Source organism: Sycon ciliatum, chromosome 2 (genome assembly GCF_964019385.1).
Source record: "Sycon ciliatum chromosome 2, ocSycCili1.1, whole genome shotgun sequence".
Taxonomy (NCBI): domain Eukaryota; kingdom Metazoa; phylum Porifera; class Calcarea; order Leucosolenida; family Sycettidae; genus Sycon; species Sycon ciliatum.
In genome coordinates this window covers 15,708,053-15,719,990 of record NC_088644.1, presented here as the reverse complement: position 1 = coordinate 15,719,990, position 11,938 = coordinate 15,708,053, and the positions used below count along the sequence as shown (strand labels likewise).

General features: G+C 47.3%; 1 protein-coding gene and 1 long non-coding RNA gene across 2 annotated transcripts; both read left to right on the top strand.

Annotated features, from left to right (window-relative positions):
* Nucleotides 1-1,480: 1,480 nt before the first annotated feature.
* Nucleotides 1,481-5,057, top strand: LOC135808908 (G-protein coupled receptor 157-like). The gene is made up of 3 exons (XM_065322152.1): nucleotides 1,481-2,380; nucleotides 2,910-3,122; nucleotides 3,798-5,057. The coding sequence occupies exons 1-3, from the start codon at nucleotides 1,736-1,738 to the stop codon at nucleotides 4,089-4,091; spliced, it is 1,152 nt and encodes a 383-aa protein (XP_065178224.1). The 5' UTR covers nucleotides 1,481-1,735; the 3' UTR covers nucleotides 4,092-5,057.
* A 1,944-nt stretch (nucleotides 5,058-7,001) lies between these two features.
* On the top strand, nucleotides 7,002-7,907 carry LOC135810752 (uncharacterized). The gene is made up of 3 exons (XR_010552364.1): nucleotides 7,002-7,079; nucleotides 7,159-7,369; nucleotides 7,812-7,907. It is a non-coding gene; the product is annotated as an uncharacterized LOC135810752 (long non-coding RNA).
* Nucleotides 7,908-11,938: the final 4,031 nt, after the last annotated feature.

The window sequence follows — 11,938 nt, the reverse complement described above, 5'->3', positions numbered from 1 at the left end:
CGACGTCGCGCGATCGCCGGCATAATATGCATTCTTGCACTTCCAAGACCCCTAGCCCTGCATGCCTCATACAAGATCGAAGAGTCCTTGTCCAAGTAGTTAGTTGTAGGTATACTCGTAGCACTAGCAGTATGATTGTAAAATTGTCGAGTGTTCACAGTTATTGTAACCGATGCCGATGGTCCGGTCCGGTCCCCGGTTGTTGAGCTGTCGTCCAGGACAGGTTTCACTGCCATACTCAGATCATACTATCAAGAGTACATGAAGTATGGAATCGAGCATGAGTACGAGGACGAAAGTGCGGAATCGGAGCCCGACGCGCGCTAGCGCGGAGGGCTCCGATTCTAGCACTTGAGTCCGAGTACGAATGCTTTGATACCATTTCTGACATGCATTGCACGAACTACTGAATCGGAGCACGCCTAGGCGTGCTCCGATTCAATCGGAGCACGCCTGGGCGTGCTCCGATTGGAAAATCGGAGACCTGCAAGCGCTCACAGGTCTTCAGTGGCTGATTCAAAGCACGGCAAGTCGCGCTAGGATTCGCTGTTGCCATGTCGATTGTCATGTGACATGTCAGAAATGGTTTTCATGTAGATCTACTCTTGGTACCAAGACTCTTAACTGACAAGAGTAGATATCTACATGAAAACCATCAGAGTAGAGGAGACGGCTCGATACCGGAACGTTTTGACAGCCAAATTTGTATAGACCCAAAACGATCATCAACGTTGATTTTTCACTCGAAATATGTTTGTGGAAGGAAACTGGCATGTTGAAGTTTGCTCTGGGGCCAGAGTCAATCGAACTGAGCCACTCCTTTGTGTTGACCCATTGCCTCCAAGTTGCCCAATTTTTCGCTTCAAAAAAGTTCAAATCAGAGGTGGCTCCAAACCGGACACGTTTTAGAGTGCCCGTCAAATTCACTCTGGGTCTGAAATTAGGTAATTGCTATCGCTCCACGACGGCCAGTACAGAGTAACAATAAGCCTTGTGTGTGCTTCCATTAGTTTTGATTGGTATGCGGTGCTTTATTGTCGAGAGGCGAGCCGCTGTTTACCTGCGACAAGAAGTTGATTTTTCGAAAGTCGTAAAACTCAAGTCGCAGTGCGAAGCAACACGTCAAAAACTCACCTGCTTGATATGGCGCTTCTGGTCATCGCAGAGCCATGAAATTTTGGCTCGGAGTATAACACATCGTAGTCTCACTGTGACATATGTTTTCTAATCAAAATACCAAGAGAGAAAGTGAATATTGAGTCCGTTCCGGTTTGCAACCTATTTCCTATTTGAAACCGTCGCCTCTACATGAAAACTAAAGTCATCAGGTCATAGTCATAGCTACGTATACGTAGCGCAGAAAGAGAAAGCTCAAGAACTCGATCGCGCAGCTCGCGCTCGCGCCCGCAGCTCGAGCTCGCTCAAACGAGTCAGATCAACGGCTTTATAATTATTTACAACATAAAAAGTCGTTCGTTTTTTTGTTTTTTGTTTGAAAATGATTGGAGAGTTCAGAACTTCAAATTGCAGATGGAGTTTTTGTTTTGTTGTTGAGTCTACGTGCATGATCTCTACTTGTAATTGTGGTTTTGTTCGTTGAATACACCATGGCGTGTTGAATGGCTGAATCCGGATCCAAGGGACGACAATCAACCAAACATGCGGGTCACACTGGATAGAACGAGCTGCTGCTGTCAAACTACATAATATTGGATAAACCTAGCTAGCAGATACGATGGATAGTATGGATTCAGTGGAATACCTGGCGTCGTCCAATACAGCAAACGTCACAGCCTATGAGCCGAGTGATGCCTTAAAATATTCAATTCTAGCTGTGTGCGTGCTGTCGTTTTTCGGCTCATCACTGATTATCATCAGTTACATTCTGTTTAAAACGATACGTAGTCGTTCCAGGCACATTCTAGTGTGCCTGTCCGTAGCTGATCTAGGAGTAGCAGTAAGCAATGGCACAGGATTACTTGCCAGTCACTCTCCGAGCATATGTCAAGGACAAGCAGCTGCAGCCACATTCTTTGGCGCGAGTTGCCTTCTGTGGACGATTGCCCTGGCCGTGTATCTCTACGCTGCCGTTGTGCTCCAGTGGCAAGTGATCAAGAATGTCAGAGTGATGGTCGTCTTCTACGTCATCTGCTGGGGCATTCCACTGGCGGTGACGTGCACTCTTATAGGCATGCAGCTGTTAGGTGGCAGGCCCAGCAGTATCACCGGCTGGCAAGGCTGGTGGTGTGTGCTCAAACCAGGCATCGGTCACGTCAAGTCCACCGTATTCATCTTCCTGGCTAGTGAGCTCTGGGCGTACCTAGCGTACATCCTCGTGCCCATTCTCTACTTCCGCACCCGCTTTCACATCCAGAAGGAGGTAAGTTCACGGCGCTAAAGGTTGGATCTAGAGATCTGGTATAGCCCATGTTTTTATTTATTTGTGGATTCTAGAAACACTAGAGCTATTGGAGAATGCACACGGTGCGATTTAGGACAGAAATGCTAGAATAAGTTGAGTGAGGTGCATGTGATGCGGTTTAGGCCATGCGATTTGGTGGATTCACAGCAAATGATTTGGTGGATTCACAGCAAATGAGCTGGCACCACTTTTAGTGGCCATGCACTGTCATCGATAGCAAGGATGAGGACGTTCTGCAAATTCTTTTGCAGTAGGCGGCTGAAAAAGCATAGGTGCCAGCTGGGACAAGCGAATTGATAAGATGGAAGGTGCGAGCATATCATGTTGCCGTAAAGTACCGTCAGAGCGCCCCACCATCTCGTCCTTTCGTGGTCGTTTTGTGGAGGTGATGTCCTGTCTGTAGGGCCCGGGATATAGCATTATATTATTAATGTAAAGCTTGCTGACTTAGTGAGTGCTTTGGTTTGTATTGTTATTGCTCTGCTAGACAAAGGCAGGCGAGCAGTTTGTGACGAGCGGTTCTGTAGTGGCAGTGCAAGCTGTTGATCGCAAGCTGATGCTGCTTCCCATGCTGTTCATACTGCTACATATCTGGTCGTCCATCATGACCGTGCGCCAGATGTACTATATGTTCAGTGACGATGATGATCCGCAGATGGATCGGCCCAAAACCTGGTACCAGACACTGCACTTTCTGCAGGTAGGTGTGTGGGTGTGTGTGTGGGGGGGGGGGGGGGAGAGAGGGTGCCATCCACTCTGATTTAGCCACCCACACTAGTAGCACCTATTACCTTCACTGGGGGCAGGGGTAACTGCAGCTGGATCCCAGGACGGATACCCTAATGCCGTCAATCCTTTTTTCTGCACCTTGTCCTCACCCACTTACTGAGGTGTGGTGAGCCTGTATGTGGGATCATTTCTAAGTCCACCCAGAGTTTGGGGATTTCAGGGTGTGTCAGCCGTTGGGCGGTTCAATAGCCAATTGAGTCATCTTTCCAAGATTCCTTTTGAGTCTCTTTCTCCTCTCCCGGGGAAACCCACGTGACCAGTTTTGGCAGTGAGCAAGTACGGTACAAGTACAGTGTGTGTGTGCCTGTGTGGAATTTTGTGGTGTTGGTAGATAGTGGCTGTTGGGTGGCATACCAGCCTCGTAGCCTAAGCTGTTGTATTTGTTATGTACTACAGTCTATGCACAGTTGAGTCACCGTTTGTATGTACTATGGCGGTATACTCTGTTTGGTGAAACTCTAGCCCGTTCGTTTTTGGGCGCCCGGCATTACTGCAGGGGACATTCAATGGTGCAGCAATGAATAAACTCTTTTAAAACTACATGTACATGTACGTTGTCTTACTGTTTGTTGACCTATCGTCACAGGGAGTGGGTGACTCTGCACAGGGCTTCTGCAATGGTTTGCTGTTTGTGGTGTTCACGAAGAAGGTACGGCAGCACTACCTGAACATGCTGCACCGCCAGCGCGACATCCAGGTGTATACACCTCCGCAGGCCGCCGGCTGGAATGCTAGCCCACTGCAGCGAGCTGGAGGCTCTCCCGGTGCTGGCCTGACTGCCATCTCACCAGCAGCTAATGATAGTGGCATTGCCGATCCACATAGCCTCAACTCGTCGGACAGCGAGGCTACTCCGCTGATTGCACATCGTCACCAATGATAGCGCGGTTACGTCACTGATAGGCCATCCATCATCACCGATAAGTGCTGCATAGCTGACTACTCATTGCCACCAATGATAGTGTACAGTGCAGTAAACATGTAACTGCTTCCCTAGGATAGGATCACTTCGCAGCAGCCTGACAGCTGTCTAAGCTCTAGAACTTTTATGGGTATCTGGAGATCCGGTGCCAACAAGTACGCTTTGCTCTGGCCAAGGACTGTCATTGGCTGATTGTTGTTTTTGGTTTCTTTGAGTGCGCATGTTCACTGACTTGAGACTAGGAGAGGGCTTGAGCGTCGTGTTGATAGTCTGTCGTCGAATCTGCGCTAGCACTCTGTGTCTACGGTACCCTGTGTTTGTATGGTATGCTTCTTGACTGCTGCTGTGTTTGTGTGTGCGCTGCTGTTGAAGTGCATATGCACCTTTCACATGTTGTGAGTTTGAGCTTGAGTTTTCAATGTTCGCACCAGATGACTTTGAGTGGACAGGGGCGGAATATTTACTTTACACAGGATTTCGCGGCTTAGCTGGACAGCGCTTTATGGATTTGCTGCTCTATGATTGTTGAAGTGTTGACGATGTTTTGTTTGATTCTGCACATGTATTATAAATAATTATATTATAATTCTAAGCTTTGCAGCAGTATGGTATTGTGTAACATAAGACTAGGTGTTGGTAGGTTTTCTGCACATGCGCACTGTTTTATCATGCTGTTACACAGCGCCCATTACCACCAGCAGGTTTCTGGTGTTGTACTCGGCTTTTTGCATTAGATTTGCTCCTGGAGGTACACGTGCTCGTCCATGCTCAGTCTTAGCACTCTATGCGATTTTTTCCATTTTATCAGTATTGTGCCTGGCAGTTCTTGGCAGTTCTTTGTCCACTGGCTGCTTTGCTTCTTGTGCTGCTGCTGCTGCTGCCCAAGCATATCACTACTAGTTATAATAATTATCCTGCTACATACTGGCCAACCCTCCCGTTTTTCCCGGGAAAATCCCGGAAAATCAACACACCTCCCGGGGTCCCGGGGATTTCAAGCAAACTCCCAGAAAACCACAGTTTTGTCTGATACAGTATTTTCCTGAAAACTCCATGGATTCGCCCCGAATGTCCCGGTTTTTTAAAAACTTTTTTCAAAGGTATGTACGGTGCTCATTCGCACTTCGAACTGTGCACAGCACTTTCAAGACCTGACCATGCCTAGCCTGCAAGATCTGCACTGACAAAGTGACAGGCGGGCGCCGACTGATCAAACTGCACTACAGAGTCGATACGAACTGTGCTGTGCGCAGAGCTGCAGAGTTGAACGTTTTCTTGGCGGGAAAACTCTTTTTCACTTGTTTTTGTGCCATCCAGGGATTTTGAGAGAAATCCAGGGATTCTGCATGTCTTGTCAAGGGATTGAGATTGTGGTGGTTGGTCAAAATGCTGCTATCACCGGAGCTCTGCTCGACTTCTTCACTATCTTCTGCACTGCATGTATACCTTATCCTCTTGTCATCAATACAATGTGTTTTCTTCAGATCTTCTAAAGTCATGACTGCGTAAGCCACACTGTGGTGTAAAGTACTGCGGGGCGTAGAAGAACGGAACGGACAGATCTCACCAAACACTGCATACCGCTATACAGGTGGAATCCTGATAATTCGAATATGGCTTAATTCGAACATGCCGCTTAATTAGAAGTTTTTCCAGGACCGATTTCTATCAATGCGAGTCCCGCATAAATTTTGATAATTCGAACCTCGAACTGGATATGTCCGAAGTCCCACAGATTCCACTTACATAGAAAATGTGTGGGATTTGTGCTGATAATTTGAAGTTAGCAAAGTGTAATTCGAAGTTCACTGTACACTGTACTGGTCAGTTCAGTTTGCATGAGCAGGCTGTGCCGGTCAGTTCAGTATCCGCGAAATCTGTGTCTAAGGTCCATAGCGCAACTCTGCGTGACCATGAGAGCATTTTGACATACATATTAATGATATTGTGTTGTGGGTGCATGTTTGGATAATTAGAATGTCCGGATAATTAGAAGTTTTTTCCTGGCATTTTGAGGTTTGAATTATCATGATTCCACCTGTAATAATGATGAGGTGACTCGGCCATAAACTGTAGTGTATGAAAAAAATAAGAACGGCCTATGGCTGATCACCCTCCCTCTGTTCTTCGCCACTCCATCCGTATTGCATCGGAACCAGTGCGGCAGGTGCTGCCAAAGCAGGGGCGTCGGACACGGTACGGTCACTACGGTATTGACCGTACCACTTTTTGCCTCAGGTACCCCGTGAATCAATAAAATACACTGATCTGCTCTAAATTTCCAAAATTTTCGCCTCCGCCATCCTCCCCCACAAGTAAACTGCACTTCAGATGACTGACCGTATCACACTAAAAATACCTTCCGACGCCCCTGCAAAGCCACTGATAATGTTTGTCTTGTGATTTTTGAAGCAATGAAATGTGGACCATTTGGGTCCAATTTTCCAAAAAGGATTCCCAGGGGAGGGCCCCGGACCCCACGTACCTCTTCATGGCCGCACCAATGTCGAATGCCTCCCGACGCCCCTGTCTAAGACTCATACAAGTACAGTTAAGTGCCAGTGCAGCCAGACCCTCGACTCACGCAACCTTCATTTCTCAACTGACTCAAAATCTCCAAGTGACAAGTACTACAAGCTGGCATGTGGTCCATTGACATTGTGAATTTGTGGTGCATGCCGGTGAGAAGCCCCTCGCCTGGGCAACAAATAATATTGACAGTCTCAGTCTACTTACCACCTCACTTACCCAACACGGTAACTAAGGGTTAGGTTGTAGGCTATGTCACACCTTGACCTGAGGGAGCGCTAGCGCCAATTCTACAGGTGACACTTCAATGGTGTGAGTCTGCTGCAGGGTCGGGGATTACACAGCAGTCCGCCCGCCTGGCGAGCTCACTCGAGCTCATGCAGACAAGGACTTAGGTGCTTAGTTGGCTGCAAGGAGGTTGGTTGGTGTTCAGCGTCTACCATTAGCTGGTCTACATCATTGGAAGAGCTTCTTTTTTCCTTTCTCTCTGTGGTAGCCTCCTGGAGAAATGTATCTCCTTGCCATGGCGGGTGGTTGATAGCTTGTGGCGTCGCTTGCAGCGTCCTTTGACACGTTTATGGACATGTCTCACTTATCTCGCCATTTCCTGCTGTGGAGGTTCACCTTGTCGGACCGGAATTTCAGCATGTTTTCCTCAGCGGCTCCATGCATATCGGCAAGTCAGTCCTTCTGCCAGAGGCTGCAAGGTAAGAGATGATTTCCAACTCCAGAGTCTGCTGAAGCGAAGAAATGTTGTGTATCCGGGAATTTCCTGTCGAAGTAACAGTTTGAGGTGATCTTTCCAACGGTAAATGCTTCTTTTCGACTCACGTGACATGACTGTAGTATGTTCCTATTGTTAGTGGATAGCGGTTATCATGGGTATGAGGTTTTGTGAAATTATCGGTTTCAAAACCTCTTTTCGCGAAGTACTGCTACTAGACACAGCGGTATTTGGGCTGCTGGAGCGCTAGAAGTTGTGGTGTTCCTTCAGCACCGTCCGAATATTTTAAAACTTCATTAACCAACTCAATCGCAAATATTTAGGGTAAATCCCCCCGCTGAAGAACCTAGGGAGTGGTACATGCACTTTCCAATGCTGGTTTCTTGCTGAGTGTAGCGTTTCGATATGCTGGTTGTGTGCTTCAGACGGCGGTCATAAATCAACCAAGCGTCAGCAGGAAGTGCGACCTCCAAAGTAGGGAGCAGCCGCCTCCACTGCTCCACATATTGCCAATGAAGTCGTGACTTGTGAGTACCGTAGTCAAACTCACTTGACTCGGGGGTAAAACTGGAGTCAACTTTGGGTATAAGTTATAACGACACTCGGCGGGGCATAAGGAAAGTGTCCTTATTCGCGAAGTTTCGTTATATACCCGAACTGTCTCATTGTAGGTATTACAGTTGGATGGGACTTTGCTCTGGGCATGGAAATTCTGTCGTTATTCGCGAATTGTCGTTATATCCGCAGTCGTTATTAGCGAAGTTGACTGTACTGAAAAAAGCTGAGCTACTTCTGGACAGCCGGGCAATAGCTGGCCTGTCAAACTGCATGGATACGTCCTGTGACCATTGATTTGACTGTCTCGGCCAGCACTCTGTTTTCCATATCTGTGCACCGTATTATTAATTTTGAATAGTCAACGTGGAGATAATAACCGTAAAATAGCTATGAACAAACAACAAAGCAGCAAATGTTTAGTTACAGAACGTTTTCTTGTCACATTTATCAATGGAATCTCACAACTGAGAGAGAAAAGAGATAAAGAGCAGTTGGATATATACACTTGAGTTTTTAAGGTGACAGCATGAAAATAATATTTCATGCTGTCACCTTAAACTCAAGTGTATATCACGTATTAGTTATCACTATTATTATAGTTTGAAACTCGGTTTCTCTTCTACATTTATTATTATAGTGATAACTAATATGTGATAACCATTCGTAAAAGATTAATAGGGGAGTGCGATGGATGTTAAAAGTGTAATCCTAGGATAGTAATGAAACAAGTATGTGAAAATGCATCGGTAAAAAAAACATCCCTCACACTCCCCTAATAATCTTTTACGAATGGTTGCCGCGTATTATTTGTGTGAATATCATTATTTTTCACGCTGTCACCTTAAGGTTCAAGTGTATATAATCCTAATCCTACTGCCGTGTATCTCTTTTCTGTCAATCACGAGATTCCATTGATAAATGTGACAAGAAAACGTTCCGGAACTAAACCTTTGCTTCTTTGTTGTTTGACATGAGCGCCAGTTTAATTTTATTCATAGCTTATTTCTTTCTTGGAGATGGGAAGCTTATCAAGGAAAGAAAAACTACAAATCTCAAGCTATTCTTTACCATCATCAGCAATAAGGACTCCGAAATTCATGAACCAGTTTTCGGGCATTCTCTTCAAATGAAATACAAGCACCCAGAACCAATGAAACATAGGGATAAGTAGCATCACAAGGGTGGCAACCATTACAACAAGGTGATAAATTTAGCGAAGGGGTGAAAAGAAAAAGGGAAAGAGAGAAAGAGAAGGTGAGAAATGAGACAAGAGGAACAAAAACACACACTGTGTAAAGACAAACACCAAAATAATGGATGCTACGTTAACTAGTGGGATCAGGGGGGTTAGTAAGCAAGAGATATTACATTTTTCTTTTGTTTACACAAAGGTGGCTGGAATCCAATACACCACACCACCACATTGCGCTCTTGGCCGATCCAAACTCTGCACTCACATCACCATCACCACAGCGGGGACAATTCCGGTATATATATTGATATTGACAATGACCCTCCAGACAGCTGTTTCGCTCCTCCTGAGCTCATCAGTGGAGGCATATGATGTTGAATGAAAGAATAATAAGAATGGACTGATCTTTATAGGGCTAAATTGGCGCAATTGCGCTCATTCTGCATAGAAACGTGGCATACCCTAAGTGACAAAAGTGACAAAAGTGATAACAAGGTCAGGTGATAACGACACGCGCTCATGACTGGAACAGGAACATGTAGCACGTGTGAAAAGGGGGCGCAAAAAACTGCAGTCAGTCTAACACCAGAAAAGTTAGTTATTGCATGTGCCACAAAAGAAAGGTACTGCGGCTGACTGTACTTGTCCCATAGTGACGTGACGGGGAACGAACGACGAAGCGAAAGTGGCCGACACGGCAGACCCAGAGGCCCCTGGGGCAATCATTGTCCTGCCAGCCACACCACGCCACCAATACCCGTTCAACATGTACACTGATTTTGCCTGCGCTTTCAGTCAGCATCTTCCGCCGCAAAACAGCCACTTGACACACACCCAGAAGCCCATGGGGCATTCACTCCAGTCAGGGCTGTGCTGCGTCCGATGCTGCTAAATTTTGATCTAGCGTTTGATGTTGAGGAACTATCCCGCTTGTCTTGTAATTTCACTGTCGCTTAACGGCGCATTCGAATAATGGCCAGGTCGTCTCGGTCGTCGTTACTTCTTCTCAAAGGTGGCTGGGTAGTGTAAATATAAAATTATTAGTTTCTAAGACCTTCAGATGGGCGAGGCCACGCACACGGGTACGTGACAAAACAGAGAAGTGGCTATCAGAATACACACGAGCACAATCAGCATTCGCAATGAGGTGGTTGGCAACAGAAGAATCATATTCACGATCAACAGAACAAACATTGACACTTTAGCCAGGACCACAGTCAGACGTCTCCAGTGTAGTCCCTGCCAGGCGCAGAAGTCGGCACCACATCAGTTGCCTTTGACACTTCCGTTGACTCTGCTGGTGACGCTACCATTGACCCTGCCGTTGACTCTGCCGTTAGCACTGCCGTCCACTGTGCTGCTGCTGCTGCTATTGACCCTGCTGTTGGCGGTGTCACTGAACCTACCAATAGAGACGCACCAGTTGTTGTTGCTGACCCTGCCATCGACACTGCCATCGACACTGCCATCGACACTGCCATCGACACTGCCATCGACACTGCCATCGACACTGCCATCGACACTGCCATCGACACTGCCATCGACACTGCCATCGACACTGCCATCGACACTGCCATCGACACTGCCATCGACACTGCCATCGACACTGCCATCGACACTGCCATCGACACTGCCGCCGTTGCCAAGGTTGTTCTACCCCTGCATTTAGGTGGAGATCCGCCTCCGCGAGAGCCGCCTCTTGGTGATGGTCGTTGCACTCACAGATCCACGCCGCCTCTTGGTGATGGTCGTTGCACTCACTGCCGTTGTTGTAGTCACATCTAGCGACTTACGCGGGTACCCCTGACACCTTCGGGAAGTAACCGCTGTCGACACTTCCATCGACACTGAAACGGACGATGATGACGACACCAGCGACTGGGAGGACACAGCACTGGACACCACCCCCAGGGAGACGCTTCGGAGGAGGACGGCCTCTCCGCGGCCGTGTACAACGCTGATCCTCAGGCATCGCATGCAATGGGACATGCCGACGGATACGTGCATCCAGGTGCTGAAGAGTCCTACCCACATACCGACTTTCACATTGGGAGCCATCGTGGTCGAGCTGTGTAGAAAGTCTGTAGCGGCTGGTGAAGTGCCACTAAGCATAAGGGATACGGAGTTCAGTGGGGTGATTATCCTGTACCTTTCGATTGCACCAAAGACCCACTGGCCTTCCCTCCATTGACCGCGATGATACTTCCGGTGAAAGTACTTCATCGATTTCCACAACCCCCCCCCCAGATGGTATGGGTTATTGGTGAGGTACTCAGCTGTCACGCCTCGGAGAAAGTTGTACCAGTCGAGCAGTGGCTTCTCCGTCACCTTGTAACATTTGAAAAGTTCTTCACCGGCTCTTGCTTGGCCCAGAAGACGATGACCGCCATCAACAAATCTAGAGGCAAATGGCTCCGTTGGAAGAATGAGCCAACACGGACGCTTTTGACGTAGCCGTCACATTGGCACCGCCAACGATATTCATCAATGCCTCCATTGTGCACCGAAAAGGAACAGCGTTGATTGCATGTTGGATACACATGAACGTTAGCAATCAAGCCGTAACGTTCCACTAGCTCTATTCCACGCACGAGACAGAACTCAACAATGATAATGCCAAGGAATATCATCCTCTTGAGCACACCGTTGAAATCCAATAATTCCTCAGGTGGAACAATAATATTTACGGGGGCTTTTTTCAATACTGAAGCGAAACTTAAAATGTTTCAGTTTTGCGGTCAAATAACCGTGAGAAACGTATGAGAAACGATTGAAACTACTGCACCGGCTGTTGGGGCCCAC